The sequence below is a fragment of the Protopterus annectens genome, chromosome 12.part0, assembly GCF_019279795.1.
Source record: "Protopterus annectens isolate FY-2018-M chromosome 12.part0, PAN1.0, whole genome shotgun sequence".
NCBI classification, from domain to species: Eukaryota; Metazoa; Chordata; order Ceratodontiformes; family Protopteridae; genus Protopterus; species Protopterus annectens.
In genome coordinates this window covers 430,079,770-430,100,115 of record NC_056746.1, presented here as the reverse complement: position 1 = coordinate 430,100,115, position 20,346 = coordinate 430,079,770, and the positions used below count along the sequence as shown (strand labels likewise).

Here is a 20,346-nt window from a genome sequence, read left to right as displayed (position 1 = left end):
GAATAGACTGGGCAGAAAAAGCTCAAAGTAAAAAGCATTTCAAAGTAATTGCACTTTGTGAATAAACAGTACACAGCACATTACAACTTTCCCAAAATGACTGTACTTTGCTAAATAACTCTTTACAGTGCAAGAAACACTCTGTAATGGTGCCACTCTGCTAACAGACACACCCAGTACAAGAAAATATTTGAAATGGGTGTATTGTGACTGTACTTTATGAAATAGTTGCACTTTGCACACAAATAAACTCTTCGGAATAAATGCACAGTAATAAGCACACGCTGTAAGCACTTTTACACACTTTGAGATACTTCGAATAACTCTACTTATACCCTGAATAGCGTCAATAAATGTGAAACAGTAGTTTATGCCAAAACACAGCATTTTGCCAAAAACAACATGCAGTCACCTTGCTTTATTTATACTTAATGTGCCCTTTTTGCACTTTATTATATTTGTTTTGCTCATTTAATCTCTTGTCATGACCATTATACTTTTATTGTGCTCAATTTACTCTAAACATGCCCATTTTACTTTAAAAATGCTCATTTTGCAATTCTGAGGTAATTCCAAATCCCTTACATGCTTTTCTGAGTATTGTTTTATCAAATATCTTAATTTTAAACATTTCCTTTAATTAACAAACTTTTTTGTGCCTCTTGCTTGCTTAATAATGCGTTCTGTGCCCTTGTAATGCTACATTTTATCTGTTTTATAAAATAAATCATTCAAGCAAGTTTTCATTACCTTTACTTCATTTCTGGCCCTTTTTTGCATTCCGTTCACTTAGTTTATTTTGACTGTTAAATCTGCACCTTGTAGCTCTGAAAAGCAGTCTATGGAATCCTGGTTCTAGCACCATGTTGCTCATCTGGTCAGGATAAAACAGACAAACATTGGTGGGTTATGTTCAAGCAATTTATTATGTACAAACACATCAGGATTGAGGCTTGATAACTTTAGCATAGATAAACATATAAACAAACTAGCTATTATACATGCTCACTCTCTGGCTGCACGCTCAAAATGGCACTGAAGCTAGCACGTGCTTGCTATTTATATGCATGTGTTGCCCTTGAAACACTTAAAGGTACAAAGCATACATACACACTATTCTACATGGGCCATGTCATGCTAATCTGCCATCAGAGACTGTCTGTGGTTAAGTGGGCCATGTCATGTTTATCTGCCATCAGAGATTTCTGTGGTTCTCTGTGTTGTACAGAAGAGCTTATCAGATTTCTGAGGAATATTAGCCACTCTGCTGCCAATACTGGATTATTACAAATCTCAGAGAATAAAATATTGCTTTTCATCAACCTAGCTAACAACAGAGAACACCACTAAGCTACAATAAAGAATGGTAGATGGCTTACAGTTCGGCAAGAAATGAGCTACTGCGTAACACCCTTACTTACAAATTGCTAAATACTGTATGCTGTCCAGTTTTAAAAAACTGACTCTTTAACAGGAATTGCAATTATACTATTAAAAATACAGACAGCACTCAGTTAGCCAGACTCCCTTACAAATTAACCACTTTTCAAAAATGCTTTCTCTAAAAATGCACAGTCTAATTGGAACAAACTCCCAGAAGTGATTAAATGAACACACTTACTAGCTTCAAACTACAAATAAAAGCTATGTGATAAACATATTGTACTATACTATACTATACTATACTATACTATACTATATTATACTACACTACACTGACTAACATCATGCCTGTAACTGCTTCTGAGAAGTGGGCTACAAAGTACCTATAAGGCAAGGAACGTTTATGTATGTCATCTACCGGCTTAACAGTAAATCACCTGTAATCATATTCATTGAAATGCTTCCTTGGAATTGAACTGTAAACTAAGTTGCTCTGTCAGTAATGAAATGCATCTACCTGAATTTCAAAATTATCTGTTCCTAAATGAAATTTCAGTGCTGTGTTATATCTACAAATGTGTCACTGTCGATGCTGTAAATTTGTTTGTAGATAATTCTACATTCTGTTGTATGTTTAGTCCTACGTTCTGGCCACTCTGGCATGGGTCATGACTGAAAAGGGTCCTTGGACCAGTTCACCTACCCGGATAACAAGTGTTAAATAAAATAAAATAAATTAATTAAATGAGGGATGGGTAGCCTGAAAACAAAGAAAGGCTGATGGCAGTGAACATGAGCACTGCAGAGTAATAAAGGTCCAGAGACATTGTACACAGTCGCCTTATTCTCAGTGGATTAGCATTATGGATTTCAAATAGAAAGTCAAGGGGAGGAGACGGTGACCTTGGTGACAAGCAGAAGGTAAACAATGTAAGCTTAAAATAAGAAAATACTTTTTTACAGACAAGATGGTGAAACTGGAGCTACCTATTCAAAAATGTTATGCCGTATGTCTACAGAGGGATTCAAGTAAGTTTAAGATGAGGTGAGGATGGGAAGGAGCAGTGTGCAACTGTTATAAGCAGGCAGGCTCAGGGTATATGCCAGCATTCCCCTTTAGTGGAATATGCACTGTGGTATGATGCATGCATGCATGCTATCCTATGCATATGATATGCAAGGTTGCTTGTCCGTCTGCTCATGCAAACAAAGATGTGCAGTTCTGCACCACTCCCTGGTCTCTGGCAGAGAGTGATGCAGCAGTGGACAAACCCACCACTATCCCCAAAGATAACTGTGCTGGCATCACCTACTTACCTTTTCCCAGATCTCTAACTGCCTCAAGGTTATCAGTATCATATGCAAAGGCTATACTTATGTACCAAAAGGCTGCATCGGAGACCTTTGGATGGATGTTTGAAGCAGTTAAGTGATAATCAGGAGCAGAAGGGGACTAGCAGTGAGGAGTCACTTTGAAGAGCAGCTGAGAACTAGAGATTTGTCTTGCTTCTTGCACTTACCACTGATTTATCAATTAGTTGGGAACACATCCTTTGACTAAAAATGTGTATTATTCTGCTAGCCAATTCATCAAAATTTGCTTCTCTCAGAAATGTTGCTGCAAAGGAAGACTTTCCCTTACTCCATAGGTGCACCAAACATAGAGCTGATTATAATAAATGCAGGTAGACCTATATATGGGTAGAAGGGTGGATTTGGGCTTTGCTTCCCCATGAAGTCTAATTTCATTGTAAATGACAGTCATAGCCACAACTAAAATGTGTGAAACAACCACAACTTCATATCAGCAATGCCAGATTGTTTGCTCTCACTGAATATAATCACAGTGCAAGCAGTGACCTCTTAGTAGCCTGTATGCCTAGTGGTATCATCTACATTTTCATATTAAACAATTAAACATAGAGATGTTAATCCTGATTTATTATCTGCGGTTAATGAGTAAACAGGGCAGTTTCACTACACATTATGATAAACAGTTCAGTGCCATGATCCAAGAAGTATACTGTACTCTACTATACTACACTATACTAACTTTAGTCTCATGTTTATGTCCTTAACTTTTGTGCATCATCCAAACAGTTGCATTTCACATTAGTAAACATCTTATTCGGCTGAATACTTACTTACATCTGTTATAATTTGCAGGACTTATTCAAAAATGAGTTTTAGCTCAGTGCTGCAATCCTTTTCAAGCATTATAAGAATTCATTAAATCAAACTGAATGTACAACTCACTGGAGTCATAATGATACAATTTACATTGTACTGCTCCCTGAGGTTACTCTGCACAGGTCCATAATAGCCTGGAATAATCTGCAGTGTCATTTTTAGCGTATGACAGCAATTTTTTCAAGCTGTGAGAAATATAGATGTAGTTAGATTAATAACATTTGCATTTTTCTTGTGTGTTTATTCAAGTGCATGGATCTTATGTGTCAGAAAAGATGGCAAGTGATGTTCATTCCATCACATTTTATATTATATCAGTCTATCCAGCATAAAGTGAGGAGTTTTAATGTACTGTGTCTTCATCTTTAGATAGATTCATAAATACTTTCTCTAATTTCTCTTAGGTTCCAGGTCGTGTCTTGAAGGTGACAGTGGTACAGGCAAGAAATCTCCTTGCTAAAGATGCCAATGGTGAGTTTTTCATCTAGATATGTTAGCCAACAGGAAAAAACATGGTACTGTAATTCTGCCATTAGCTCTGTCATCTGAAAGTGAGAAGATAGAAGACGCAAGTCTCACACTAGGGACCCGCACTTCAAGTGACACTGATATTGCACTGTGAATGCACAAAGGGAGGCATTGTAAAGCAAGTAATTTCTTGGAAGCTCTTTTAGACTGTGCAGATATTTTCCATTGTGTTTATTACTTATCAAGTTTCCTTTTAACACATCAGTAACTTGGTTGCCACAGTCATTTTTCTACCTCAGATATTCTGCATTCACCAGATGAACAGAGTATTTCAAAGCAAGACTAGAGCACCATTTATAACAAAATAAACTCCATAGAACCAGAATAAAAATGTCCAAAATGGTTTATTTCAGTCATAGAGACAATGTGACAGCTATTGCAAAGGATTAAGTCTATGAGCGGTTAATGAGCTGTTTCATAATCCAGAGTTTAGTTCCCTTAGCCTCCATTTGCCTGTTGCTTGATTCTAAACATGTCTTTTGACCATTCAGTTTGTTTGTGTCTTTCGGCTTTTCCCGGTTAGGGGTCGCCACAGCGGAACTCCAGTCTGCTAATGATTGGCAGTTGATTTTTACATACCGGCTTGCCAGGCCTGACGCACAACCTTCAACGAAGGTACGTCCATTCACGCATGTCTCCACGCAGAAGACGCTCTAGCTGAGAATCGAACCGGACAGCATCTTACTGTGAGGCGACAACGCTACCGCAGCACCACCAGTGCTCTAGGGTAATTGGGAAATTAGTTAAGGTCCTTAACAATATCCTTGACTACATTCCAAGTAACTACCTATGAACTACATGCCAATTTCTGCAAACAAGCTTTTGAACAATGCAAGTCTTTCTTCAGGTAAATATCCATTCGGCACTGATATAAAACAATAATTCTTAGAATATACAGCGATGCACAGTTATTTAAAGACTAAACTGATTCACAAGTAAAAGCTAATCATTGCAAAAGTCCCAGCCTCTCTGCGGCTTCACTTTGATTTCACAGCACTGCTTCTCAAATAGAGTTTTAAACTCACATACACAATTACAACATAGTTTTTTGTTGCATCAAGTTTTAGGTTGCCACTTTGCCTAAGTAAGTAGCAGATCTGTGGAACAATCCTCCCTGTTTTTTATGCAATATATAATATGCAAATTTAAAACAAGCAATGTGACTGAAGTCAGCTCCATGCTTCGCCAAGCTGTTCAATAATATTGTGTTTTAAATGTCTACTTATTGTGTGCAGGCTGCAGTCAGTTTTTCATATGTAGAACAGTTATATTTAGAGAAAGCAGTGTATACAATGCTCTTTGTTTGAGAACTAGCATAAGAATCCAAATGTACACATAAATTATTATAAGGATTTTTGATTTTCCCTGGCATTCAGAAAGGTTTACTGAGATGTGGGAGCTTTAACTCCAAAGGTTTTACATTGTGGTAAACCTGAACAATATGCATACTGCCCTCCCATTACAGTTTTACTATTGAAGTGGCCATAGAACAAAGAGCTGTTCAGTTGGTGAAGCCACAGACCAATACATCAGTGTGGAGGAGTGGCTAATGCAAATTATACCATGACCCCCTATTAATATTCCAAAACATGTACGCTGATTGGCCAGCGTGCACGTTGTAAATCGACTTATACTAATGGAAAAAGGTCCGGTCGCCCGGACTTTTTCCATTAGTATAAGTCTTTTTTAAAGCACTTTCTCGCTATGTTAAAGGAGTTTAACATAGCAACACAGGTTTAAAAAAACAACGGAGATCTCCGTTGCTTTTTTTAAAGCTGTCTCGCTATGTTAAACTCCTTTAACATAGTGACACAGTGTGTAAAAAGCAACGGAGATCTTGCTTTCTCTGTTGCTTTTTTTTTAAAACCTGTCTCGCTATGTTAAATGGGTTTAATATAGCGAGACAGCTTTAAAATAAGTAACGGAGATCTCCGTTGCTTATTTTAAAGCTGTCTCGCTATGTTAAACCCATTTAACATAGCAAAACAGTTTGTAAAAAGCAACGGAGATCTTGCTTTCTCCGTTGCTTTTTTCAAAACTGTCTCGCTATGTTAAATGGATTTAACATAGCGAGACAGCTTTAAAATAACCAACGGAGATTCTCCGTTGCTTTTTTTAAAGCTGTCTCGCTGTATTAAACCCATTTAACATAGAGAAACAGTAAAAAGCAACGAAGATCTTGCTTTCTCCGTTGCTTCCACACACAGCTCTTATGTACTGCATAGGCATACGCATGCGCATTACATCAGAACTGCCACAGAATACCAGACAGCTGCGGAAGGGCAGCAAGGAGGCATTATACAATGCCATTATTTAAGAAAAGTAATTATTTTTTTTCTTAAATAATGTCATTGTATAATAGCAATAACCTACTTCTGGGTGTGGGTAATGCTGGATTTACCCACAGTTGGCTTTGTTTGGTCCCAAAGGCTTCGCCTCGGGACCAAACCACGCCAACTGTGGGTAAATCCAGCATTACCCACACCCAGGCGTGGGTTATTGCTATATTAGCCATGTGCTGTCCCCTAGAAATGGTGCTGACAGTGAATTAACATTGTAATCACTCTAATGAGTTGATTTCTTCATCAGAAGGAAAAAGTGAATACCTAAATAAACAGTGCTCATTTATTTGCCCCATTTGAATGGTCACAGTTGTATCACAACTACAGGTAAGTACCGCAGGAACAGTGAATGTTGGGTGTGTGTATGTATGTGTGTGTGTGTGTGTGTGTGTCTGAGTGGTTGCTCTACGAGAAGTAAGTATAGGAAAGCTCTGTGCATGTGTGTGTGCGCATGTGTGTGTGCATGTGTGTGTGTGTGTGTGTGTGTGTGTGTGTGTGTGTGTGTGTGTGTGTGTGTGTGCACGCATGCGTGTGTGTGTGTCTGTCTATATGTGTGTGTGTGTCAGAATTGTCCCTATTTTGGAGGAATATTCCAACTTGCAGGCCTTATTTACCCCTGCACAGGATATTCCTATTTCTGGAGGTATGTCCCTATTTTCAGCCTTGATTTACTTTTTCATACACTTTTCTGAATTCACCTCATCACATATGATTTTTGAAGCACAGAAAGCCATTCTACATAACCAACATAACAATGGCAACAAACATTTAAAGAAAGAGGGCACACGTCTTATATCTCCCTTTTTCTGAAGCAAAAATAAATTAACTTGTGTAGATGAATTTTGCAATCCAGTTCATTAAAGTGTAAAGATTTTACAGTCTCTAAAATAATATGCTTATATTTTTCAATTATTTTTGTCACTCTGTTTTTCAAAATTTCTTCTGAGTAGGACCCATTTGTCAAACTGTTTTATGACTGACACAAAAAACATTTACCATTCATTATCGTGATAACACAACAGAGCAACATGCAATACATTGAAACAGGAAACAGATTTCATTGTCCAGTGTGCTACTAATAACTCGACCAGACATTGAGTTCAAATTTATCTGCCTACCTGTTTCTCTGTAGTAATATGTGCTAACTCTAACCCTGCTCCTGCCTCTGCCCCTAATCTTAAAATGCATCTTACCTTAAAAAAACCTTCATAACACTATATAGGACAGCTCAGACACTCAAAACACACACACACACACACACACACACATATATGCACTACATCTGACTGCTAGTACACACATACACACACCTCATGTTGTCCACACCCTAATCCTAAAACACTCACTCATATCCACACCCTAAATATTTCCCCTTACCTAACCCATACTCTAACTCAAAAATACACACAGTTACACACAAACTCCCTTCCTAAACACTTACCTTTGTTGATCAAGTGGACGTCACCCACATCATCGTTCGCACAAATTTATTTATTTTATTTTATTTATTTATTTGTTATTTGTTTACTGGGATAGTCCGACTGAGCTAGTGCCCCTTTTCAGTGGTGGCCCAGGGAGAAAAGCTCTACAGTACAATAAGCAGTAAAACATAACAAAGATTGAAGTAAAAATACAATAAAAATAAAAAGAAATTGCAAAAAAGTGAAGTAGAATACAATAAAATACAATAAAATATATATACAATTATGTAATTGCACAGATGTCCCGATTGTAGTAGAAATCTGTAAGCAAGACATTTGGATGAAGCAGTGAGTACAGAAGTGGGTAGTGACAGAAGCTTCCAGAAAAGAGACAAGAAAAGTAATGAAGCTCAGATTATTGACAACATAAAGTACAAGGCTGTTGTTTTATAAGCAATAGATTATGAGGATACTAGCTATAGAGCAGATGCAGATAATACACAGTAAGTTTAAAATGTGAGTAGGTGAAAGAGGTTGGAGATTAGCAGATGACTGTAACTGTCAGTAGGTGGGGGTTAGCAGGAAAAGGATTAGTAGAGAAAAGGGAGAAACAGGAGGGAGAGTGAGGAAAGAGTAGAGGTTAGTGGAGGAGATGGGAAAGGGTTCAGGTGGGGTGATTGCAATGACAAATCCAGGTGCTATTGAGGTTGTTTTTGAGAGATTTCTTGACGTCAAGGATTTGGGTTTTAATTCTGAGGGACAAAGGGAGTTTGTTCCAAGATAAAGCTGGAAAGTAGCTCTAGAGATTTTTTCCACCAGATTTTTTAGGTTTGTAAATTTGCAAGAGGCATTGGTCAGAGCTTCTAAAGGATCGGGGGGGGTTATATAGGGAGACAAGACAGGATAAGTTGGGGCAGGAGGAGGGCTTGTTTAAGATAGAGTGGATGATGAGAAGTTGAGTAAATAAGAGTTGGTTAGGAAATTCTAGCTAATAGAGTGTTTGGAAGGCATTACAGTGGTGAGAGTTTAGAAGCTGATTAGCTGCAAATCTAGCTACTTTGTTGTAGGCTGAGTCAAGTTTGGAAAGTAATGAGGACTGTAAGCTGTAGAATTGGTTTGGAAGGAGGTAGGCTTGGGCAAGTGAGCTTCGAGAGTTGGCTGTGAGGAATCCTTTATTCCTATACAGTAGGCCAAGCTTTTAGTGGGTTTTCTTGATACATTGATATACATGGAGGTCAAATTAAGTCAGTCGTGTATGATTGCTCCAAGGAGCTTAGTGTGAGTATCTGCTGAAATAATTGTGTTGTTAAGGGAAGAAATGGTAAAAGAGGATTTAAGATGGTAGAGGGATTTAGGGAGGAAGAGTAGTTTATTCTTTTTGGGGTTAAGCATGAGTTGGTTGTTAGTAAGCCATGTTTCAGTGAAGTTAAATGACTTTTGTGTCAGGTTGAGCAGGTCGAAGGAGATATCAGCAGTGGACATGATTGTAGAGCTATCTGCATATTGTATGAGAGATGACTGAGGACAGGAGGTGTAGAGTTGGCTTGTAAAGATGTTAAAGAGAAGGGGGCCTAAAACTGAGCTCTGTGGGACACCCATTTTAATAGGAAGAAAGGGAGATAAGGCAGAGAGACATTTGACAGATTTCTCCTTATCTGTAAGGTAGCTGTTAAACCAGGAGACAGTTGCTGGGGAGAAGTTAAGTTGAAAAAGTCTGCAGAGGAGGATGAAGTGAGAGACAGTATCAAAGGCCTTGGAGATATCTATATATATCAATATATATATCAATATATATATATATATATATATATATATATATATATATCAATATATATATATATATATATATATATATGGGTCTACTACCGGAGATCGAAATTGCACTATTTTGAAATTCGGTAGTAGATGCCCAGTAACGTGAAAGTGCACTTCACTGAAAGTGCACTTTCGCGAACACCACTTGAGCGAATGGTTACGGACCTTATGGTTAGGGCTTGGGCTAAGGATAGTGGATAGCTAGTAGGGCTATCCACTATCCTAAACCCACGCCCTAACCCTAAAGTCCATGACTACCGCACCACAGTGGAGGAAATTGTATGTCCTCCACGGTGCAGTAGTCACGGACTTTTGTCCTCCACTGTGGTATGGTAGTCACGGACCTTAGGGTTAGGGCTTGGGTTAAGGATAGTGGATACCTAGTAGGACTATCCACTATCCTTAACCCAAGCCCTAACCCTAAGGTCTGTGACTACCACACCACAGTGGAGGACATTGCCCATTCGTTCTAGTGGTGTTCGCGAAAGCGCACTTTCAGTGAAGTGCACTTTCACGTTAGTGGGCATCTACTACTGGATTTCAAAATAGTGTAATTTCGATTTCCTTGAATTTTGTCACATATACATTTGGCCAAAAAATGTTATGGCTGGTTTATGATGCCTTAAGTGTTAGGGTTAGGGTCACGAACAGGTGATGGGGTAGGTTTTTTATGTTTGTGTGGGAGTGTGTGTATTTTAGAGTTAGGGTTGAGGTTAGGTAAGGGGATATATATGTATACATTTGTGCATGTTTACGTGTTTGTATGTGTTGTGTAATGGCAGTGTTACATGAAGGTTTTTTTTAGGGTAAAGTGTAGGGTTAGGACTGGGGGAAGGGGCAGGGTTAACGCCCATTATTAAGGTGGTGCAGCATTTAATAGAACAGCAGGTCTGGCATCATGATGCATTTTATGAATATTAAAGAGAATGAAACTCTAATGTCTGGCATTATTGACAGAATGTAAGGATCCATGATATTGGGAATGGTCTGCCAACTCAGGCACAGGTAAGATGTATATGTTTATGTTTGTATGTATGCTTGAATGTGTGAGAGAGTGAATGGAGATGCTTGGACAAATGTGATACATAGGCTGTCATTATTAATGACCACAGGAAAATGCTGATTTACACTCCTTGTAGTTAAGGGCAGCTGTTAACAAATGTGCAAATTAGATGCTAATGAAGTCTTTCTTCATTATAGCTGATTTGTGTCTGAATTGCATTTTCCCACATCAGGTAAGAAGCCCCTTCTGATCGCAGATCTTATTGCTGGCAGTGGGATTCTTTCTAACTCCCCAGGGATATCATTTTTTTTAATTGCATGTTTTATATAGTTACACTATAGTCTGACTCTTCCTAAAATCATATCTATTTAAAACAAAGTAAAGGTCTAAACAAATCTGATTTATAATTATATATAACGTATAACTCAAGTACCCAAATAATCTAAACATATACTCAGATTATATTCCATTTGATACTGACACCACCAGGTAGCTATATAAATATAAAGGTTAAAAAAGTGTCTCACAGACAAACCATTCAATAAAAACTGCAAGATCAAAACTGCCAAGTTAAAGTCTTTACTGTGTAATACCTTAAACCTCCTGTAGTGGTGGCCCATGACAAATGACTATCATGCAGCATTTTCGCCTACTTACTATTTGTAAAAGTATTCTAAAGGCATGGTGTTTTAGCATTCCATCCACAATTTTTTTAACTGTAGCAGTGATTTTTTCTTTTTTTTCTGATGATTCGAAATCCGAAACTCCAGAGACTTTTGGCATGAGTTCATGCTGACTTTGTGTCATCACACTAGCTGTGTTAGTGCCATAAAGTTGGATGTGCCTTCTATAGTAGTACTGAAAAGCCCAAGAAAGCAGGAGCACTGCTAAAACAACATGATTTTATTTATTTATCCATCACACTAGACACGTTAATGCCATAAAGTTGGATGTTCCTTCTGTAGTAGTACTGAAAAGCCCAAGAAAGCAGGGGCACTGTTAAAACCGCATAATTTTATTTTTTTTTATGTTTTTTTTATTTATTTTTTTTGCCTTTGTCTTTGATCTGGTTTTCTGACAGTGTGTGGATACACATATCAGAATCGGCCAGCAGTAATAAGTAAGAAAATAAATATCACATTAAGTGTGCATACCTCAGAACTGTAGCTGGAGACCATCAGTTTTGTATCATCTGTTTTACTTGCCCAATGTAGTATGTTGTTATTTTCCAGTAAAGCACAAGGGTTACACTCATTCAGTTATGCCAGGCAGATGGGAAAACATAATAAAAGGACATCCAAGATCTAGTTCTTTATTGAAATATACAAACTTTTCAGCACCTCAGCTACTGTCTTCAAGGAGCTAGAAAGTACATATGTTTTAATAAAGAACTTGATGTTTTTTATTATTCATAGCATGTTGTTTTATTATTTTATTATTCAACATTGCTGTTTTATTACACATAAGAAAAACATTTCCAGATAGTTACTTTCGTATTTTTTGGGGTTGTTTGCTGACTTTGACTAGGATGCTTCTGAGCCTGATGTGATGTTGTCATGCAAACAATGAAAAACAAATTACTTTACAGGAGTGTGCTGTGGGCAAAGCACTTTGGGTAATGGATGGCATGTCAGCTAGGAAATTTGAAAGAAAAAATTGAGAAACGTAATAATTTGGTGTGCACAGCCTACAGCAACAAAATAAGCCCAAAATTGCAGCACAGAAAAAGACAATTTTAGTGACTTTTTCTCCAACACGTCCATGAACTTTAAGAACATATCAGTGGCTCATCTACATGGCTTTTTTAGCATAAGTGGATTGTTTGGATATATTTCAAAAACATTGCCCTTTGGTTTGGATGTTGTTGGATCTATTTTGCAGGTATCCTAATATTTATGGATATCAGCCAAACAATCCACTTATGCTGTAGTGATGAGGTGAGACTAAGGCCAAAACATGCATATCGACAGCTACTGGTGATATGGCTTTATTAGCCTGAAGGTACCCATAAAGACTTAAAAAGTAAAAAGTCATAGGTTCATAGGTTCATACTAGGCTATCTGCCCTAGGGCATTTATAAGCCTAGCCAGAGTATGTTTGGCTTTCGCCACCCATTTTAAATTAATTTTGCTATGCCCTTTTTCGAGGTTAGTATACTGTGCCTCTGTCTAACAGTGACACAGAAGTGATACCCGGGATAAATCTACGATCTCCCATCCACTCTTCAAGATTCCTCTTGAAGAGAGTCAATGAGGGACTCTGCCTAACCTGGACTGGGATTTTATTCCAGAGTGAAGGGAGCCTCTGGGTTATGAATCTGTCCCTCCAGCATGTCCTATTTATTTCAGTGCTGAGGTTCAAGTCTCTCGAGTGTGCAGCTCGATGGGATTTGGATTTTTTGAGGTGCAGCATGTCCCTTAATTCCGGGTTGGACATGGCTTTATACGTCAGGCACAGATCGCCTCTGAGCAGGCGGTATGCCACTGAGTACAGCTGGAGTTTCTTTAACCGGGCACCATATGGAATCTGTTTGAGCCCTTTGATCCTCTTGGTGAGGTACTTTTGGGGTCTTTCAAGTTGCTGCAGGTGTCTGGTAAGGTACATCCCAAAAGGGGCATTGTACTCAATTATGGGCCTGATGAGGGATGAGTAAAGAGACACGATGACCTCCCCTGATCTAGATGTGAATCCCTTCATGATTAAGTGGGCTATATAAAATGTTTTTCTAACCACTTTGGCTACGTGGTTTTCAAATGGGAGATTGCTATCGACTTGGGTCCCCAGGTCACTAATTACTTCTTCCGTACTTAATGGATTACCACCTATGTGGTAATTTGTGGGCACTTTGTTTTTGCCAAAGGGGATGACTATACACTTTTTGTGTTTAGCTTGAGGCCATGGCTCTGGTGCCAGTTGTCTGTTTCTATGAGGCCCTTTTGTAGGATGCTTGTGTCAGCTAGAGAGTTGATTATGATCCCTAGTTTGCAGTCATCTGCGAACTTGGTCAGCCACAGTCCTTCTGTGTTGGCCTGTACCTCCGAGAAATATATACCGAACAAGACAGGTCCCAGGACTGAACCTTGTGGGATGCCACTTGTAACTGGTTTGGAGTCTGACATGGATCTAGCAATTCTAACCAAGTGGGTTCTCTCTTTGAGCCAGTTTGCAACCCATCTAGTGACATAGGGGTTTATATTTAAGCTGGTGAGCTTATCTATAATGCCCGAGTGGGGTAATGTGTCAAAGGCTTTTGCGAGGTCCAGGTAGGCTGTGTGGACCACCTTCCCCTCGTCAATGGCCTTGGTGACTGTTTCAAAGAAATCAACCAGGTTTAAGAGGCAGGATCTGCCCTTAACAAAGCCGAACTGGGTAGGATCCAGTGTCTGTAGGTCCCCAATATCTGTATTTATGAGGTCCATGATGATCCTTTCCATAGCTTTGCAGACCAAGCTAGTCAGGTTTATGGGGCGATAGTTTCCAGGATCCATTGAGGCACCACCTTTGTGGAGAGGGACCACTGTTGCTGTACGCCACTCTTTGGGTACATATCCTTTAGAAGACTTAAATTAATCCTGAAAACAACGTTGACATCTAGGAACAAAATTCAGGCTATAAACTAATTTGCTGTTCCTGTCCTAACTTATAGTTTTTGGAATAACTGACTAGCCCAAAAATGTGTTGGATAGATTAGATAGGAAAACAAGAAGGATGCTTCATGCTCACCAAATGATTTATAAAAATCAGTGCATACCAAGATTATATACTCCCCATTCGAAGGAGGGATGTGCCTCTTTGAAACTGATTACATGTACAGATCTGCAATAGTGGGACTCCATACATATCTGCTGACCTCACAAGACCCAAATGTAGTGAAAGTTTTGAAACATGAAGAGAATAAATCTAAGATGACTTCCCTGCTTAGGCTAGCAGAAGCATATCGGTGTCAAGCAGGAATAGATGAAAACCAGGCAGCAACTGAATGTACCAAAAAAACAAAAGAAAGAATATAAGGTGAAGGACCAGATGAGAAGGCAAGAAATGTGGAAAATGCATAAATATAGTTGCAAGTATAGAAAACGTCTGGAAGAACCTTATGTTGATCAGGAATGAATGCAGGAATGGTTAAGGAGAGGCAAATTCAAACCAACAGATGAAAGGTTAATATTGGCGGCACAAGCTAGTGGGCTACATACCCACTGGTTTACAAACTCCATTGAACATGTGGGAGAAACAGACAAGTGTAGGTTTTGTAAAACAGAATTGGAAACAGTTGCACACCTTCTTGCTGGTTGCTACATACTAATGGCAGAAAGACCGTATACTGAAAGTCATAATAATGTAGCGAGACTGTTGCACATGAGATTGTGCAAACATTATTGTATTGAAGTGGCTGAAAAACACTGGAAACATGAGCCACAAAGCATCATAGAAAATGATGAAGTCTACATCACATGGGATCATTCATTACCAACAGTTCAAAAGAAAGATGCTAGAAAACCGGATATAGTGGTCCAAGAAAAGAAGACAAAAGTAGCATTGATCACTGAAATCACACACCCAGTGACTACAGTGTCCTGTGTACAGAGAGATACAAAATCATAAAATATCAGGATTTGCAAGCAGAAATGAGAGCAATGTGGAAGAAAGATACACAGATAGTGTTATAGTAGTAGAAGCAACAGGTCTTATAAAAAAAGAGTCTACAATCATATTTAGATATGCTACCAAAACATGTAACTCCACACAAATTCCAGAAGACGTCTTTACTGAGCACATTGTGGATGCTGTGAAGAGCACTTTTGGCTGACATCAGAGTGAAACAATACTAATTTCATGAACTTTAATTGTACTTTGACTTAGGAATGGGGTCCATTCTCATCATGATATTAGAAACCAAAATGATTTGGAGAAATTAAAAAAAATACAAGATATTTGTGCTCTTTAGCAAATCATTAATGGCATGCTCATTTAAGGAATCCATAGCCCCATCATCTGATTGTCTTAGGCACAGCTACATCTCTGCTAAGGGCAGACATTTTTTATTACATTAACCTTGTCTTCTTTGAAAGGCATCAACATTTGGACAGTGCAGCGTGCATTACTGAAATACAAGTTTGTAATTTGTGAAGTATTCAGTGCTGTTATTTACAGCTGCTGACAAACTGTTTTGTACACAAAAACATGTGTGCCCTCCCTGCACACATTTTCAAATTAAATATTTGAAGTATAGTTGAAAATTGCTGCCTTAATTTGTACTGTTTTACTGCTTATATTCTTAATATTGTTTTCCCTTACATATTTAACTTTTATTGCTGCAATCACGCTCATGTGCAGGTCAGCATTCCTTAGTGTTTGAGTTGCTGAAAAACTGACACTTGGGTAAGTGCAGGTATAAAAACAAAGACTCTGTGCATGTGCTCCAGAAGCTATTATTTGGAACTTAGCACCTCATTAAGAGGTGCAATGTGGTTAAGGAAAGCATCTAAACAGAATACATAAAGTAGCTGTAAACAAGCATTTAATCACCTTTCAGGTTTTGAGAAATCAGAGACATAATTCAGAATTTCATGTTCCATCTGTGTATACGGCCACACAGTTGATGTACATGGAAGTTCTTGTCATACCTCTCAACTATACAGAGTTTTGCAGTGTTCAGAGTTTTGCATCATATTTTTGGTACATTTTTAAAAAATGTAGTTTTCTGGCAAATCACTGGCAAGTTGTTAAAGATTAAAGTCAGAAAATAATGATAGATATTTGAGTTTCCAAATTCATACACTTCAGAAAATTCATACTAACACAAAATCTGCTATGCAATCAACTTTCTAAGTTTGTAAGAGCAATATTTAAAAATTACTTTAAAACGTATTAAACCAAATAACTGATAAAAATAAAAATAATAAACTCGGTGATAAACCAAACTGTGCTTTAATGCAGAAATTCAGTAAAAATCCAGTAAGCGCATTCGTCTTTTCATACACAATACTTCTTCGGACTGAATTAAAACCTCTCACTTCATTCATTAAATACTAAAATAACATGACATTCCCAATTAATGTCTTAACCCTTTCTGTCTCAAATAGGCTACAAAATTGTGGAAGAAAGATACACAGATAGTGTTATAGTAGTAGAAGCAACAGGTCTTATAAAAAAAGAGTCTACAATCATATTTAGATATGCTACCAGTACATGTAACTCCACACAAATTCCAGAAGTCTTTACTGAGCACATTGTGGATGCTGTGAAGAGCACTTTTGGCTGACATCAGAGTGAAACAATACTAATTTCATGAACTTTAATGATGATTTGCATGTGTCATTACAAAGACATGCATCTGGAGCCTTTCTCCCCAGGCCTCCGCTGAAAATTGGCTTTGTTCCAAGTCGGACTTTCCCGGTTAACAAATGTTAAATAAAATTAAATAAATAAATAAAATAAAATAAAATAAAAATATTCTCTGTTGTTTAGCCCAGGGGGATAGCAGACATTTAACTTAACCTGCCATGTATATTCCAACCATCCCAACTCCTCCTCAGCATTCAACTTGATCTCATAGTCAGCAATATTTCCCAAAAACAAAAATTTAAAATTGATTTTACAACCCCCCATTTTGTAATGTTTACCTAAAGCATTAGCTTCATTGCCAGTTTCCACAGCTCTTTTATGTTCATACATTCTTTTGAACAGCTCCCTACTAGTACGGCCAACACAGAATGCATTGCAAGACTGACATACAATTAGATAAACAACAAACTTTGATTTGCATGTGTAAACCTTGTTGACATATATTTTTACATCATTAATAACAATTTTACCAAGTTTATTACTTTTAATATTTAAGAATTGTCCCTATTTTGGGACCTTTGCCCCCCATATTATTTATGGCTTTGTCCAGATTACTTGGATTGATTGAGCGGTATGGTCCTTGTGTCACAGATTAGAGGGGACATTGTCCATAGCTTTGATTTTGTCCTAAGTCATTAAGTACCTCATATCTCATACAAGTGTAAACAGAATCAATATTGAATGTGGCATGTACCAGAGTGTTTTGGGAAAGGGAAACCTTTTTCAGGACTGAGATGAAAGTCAAACAAATGTTGCTATTAGCTCTGTCTTTCACTCTACATGACAGAATTCTTCTTAGTCTGAGTTAAGACACTGAAAACATCCCTTTGAGTTTTTCTAATGCTTTCAAGTACTGCTTATAGTGAGAAACTAGTTTACTTCATATTACTAAGGCATTAATGCTGTGGTATACTAGAGTAGAAGCAGTCAGTTTTCATTGTGGTAAGCCATTTATATTAAAATAGTAATTGTTTAAGGACGATTAATCATAATCATAGGTTCATATGTGTTTACTAGGCTAACGACCACAAGGGCCTTTTTAAACCTAACCATCATCCCAAATCTCTGACAAGTTTTGATACCCTTGATAAGTGTAAGCATGGGCCTGGGGGATGAACCATTTACAGGTTACCTGTGTTCATTAGAGACATAGGTGCCAAACCAGGGATGAATTTCCGGTTTCTCATCCAATTGTCCAAGTTGCACTTGACTAGGGTTAGGGAGGAACTCTGCTTCACATGGATGGGGAGCCTGTTCAATAGACTAGGTAGTCTCTGGGATACATACCTATCTCTTTAGCAGGTCCTATTTATATCACAGGCAAGGTTTAAGTCTTTAGAACAGGTAATTCTGGTGCTGTTTCATTTGTGCATATGCAGGACTCAGGAGGTCTATGAGAGTCGGGTCTGACCATGCCTTGTATACCAGGCATAGTTCTCCCCTCAAAAACTTGTTGGAGACAGAATACAGGGGTGGGGCCTTGAGGAGGTCTGCATAGGACATTTTACTTACACACTATATTCTTTTAGTGAGGAACCACTGTGGATGTTCCAGTTGTTGGATATGCCTGGTTAGGTACTTACCAAAGTGGGCATTGTACTCAATGATAGGTCTGATGAATGTCAAATACAGTGGAACAATGACTTCCTTGGACTTAGATCCCATACCTTTGTTTATAAGTGGAATAACATGATTTCCTCACCACTGTAGGCACGTGATGATCAAAGCCTAGATTACTATCTATGTGTGTCCCTAAATCACTGACTACTGGGTCAACTCTAAGGGGCATGTTGTCAATATGATAATTACCAGGGAGGCATGACTTCCCAAAGGATACCATTATACATTTCTTGGTTCATAGGTTCATAGGTAAGCACTAGGCTATCTGCCCAAGGGCATTTATAAGCCTAGCCAGAATGTGTTGGCTTTCGCCACCACCTTAGATTAGTTCCCTGTGCCTCTGCCCAGCAGAGCCATTAGTTCCCTGCACCACTGTCCTGCAGAGCCACTGCAGTGATCCCCGGGGTAAATTTTCTGTTTCCCATCCACCTGTCAAGGTTTCTCTTGAAGAGTGTTAGTGAAGGACTCTGCCTGATGTATATTGGAATCCTGTTCCAAAGCATGGGGAGTCTCTGGGATAGGAATCTATCCCTCCAGCATGTCCTCTTTATCGTTGTGGTGAGGTTTATATCTCTAGAGTGTGTGGCTCTCCGGAATTTGTTTTTTTTTAGGTGAAGCATATCCATCAATTCTGGGTTGGACATAGCCTTGTATGTCAGGCAGAGATCACCTCTGAGTAAGCAGTATGCAACCGAGTACAGCTGGAGTTTCTTGAGTCGGGTTGCATAGGGCATCTGTTTGAGGCCAGTAATCCTCTTGGTGAGGTACTTTTGTGGCCTTTCCAGCTGTTGCAGGTGTCTTGTAAGGTACATCCCAAATCGGGCGTTGTATTCTATGATGGGTTTAATGAGTGATGGGTAGAGAGGCACAATAACCTCTTTTGTTCTAGATACAAACCCTTTTGTGATTAGCTGGGCCACATAGAAGGATTTTCTAATCACCTTGGCAATATGATTATCAAAGGAGAGATTACTATCTACTTGGGTCCCCAGATCCCTTATTACATTTTCTGTATTTAGGGGACTACCACCTATTTGGTAGTTTGTGGGTACTTTGTTTTTTCCAAAGGGGATTACTATGCACTTTTTGGCATTTAGCTTGAGGCCATGATTTTGACACCAGGTATCTGTCTCAGTGAGACCCATCTGGAGGGTTTCTGTATCAACCAGAGAATCAATTATGGACCCTAGTTTGCAGTCGTCTGCAAACTTGGTCAGCCATAGTCCTCCTATGCTTGCCTGTACCTCTGAGAAGTATATACCAAACAGGAGGGGTCCTAGGACTGAGCCCTGGGGGATGCCACTTGTAACTGGTTTAGAGTCGGACGTAGAGCCTGCAGCTCTCACCATGTGGGTTCTATCCATGAGCCAGCTGGCAATCCATCTCGTGATGTAGGGGTTTATGTTCAAGCTGGTGAGCTTGTCTATAATACTAGAATGGGGAATGGTATTGAAAGCCTTTGCGAGGTCTAGGTAGACTGTGTGGACCACCTTTGCCTCGTCTAATGCCTTGGTAACAATCTCAAAGACATCCACCAGGTTTAGGAGGCATGATCAGCCCTTAACAAAGCCAAACTGGGTAGGGTCCAAGGTTTGGAGGTTCCCAATGTCTTTGTTAATGAGTTCCATGATGATGCATTCCATAACCTTGCAGACCAGGCTAGTCAGGCTTATAGGGCGATAGTTCCCGGGGTCCATTG

General features: G+C 38.7%; 1 protein-coding gene across 2 annotated transcripts in view; it reads left to right on the top strand.

Annotated features, from left to right (window-relative positions):
* BAIAP3 (BAI1 associated protein 3) overlaps positions 1-20,346 on the top strand; it is a 2,552,914-nt gene that overhangs the window by 1,756,536 nt on the left and 776,032 nt on the right. For both annotated transcript variants that reach the window (XM_044089547.1, XM_044089546.1), the window contains exon 7: positions 3,978-4,044. In XM_044089547.1, the coding sequence (XP_043945482.1) occupies positions 3,978-4,044 (67 nt within the window). The remainder of the gene's footprint in view (positions 1-3,977; positions 4,045-20,346) is intronic.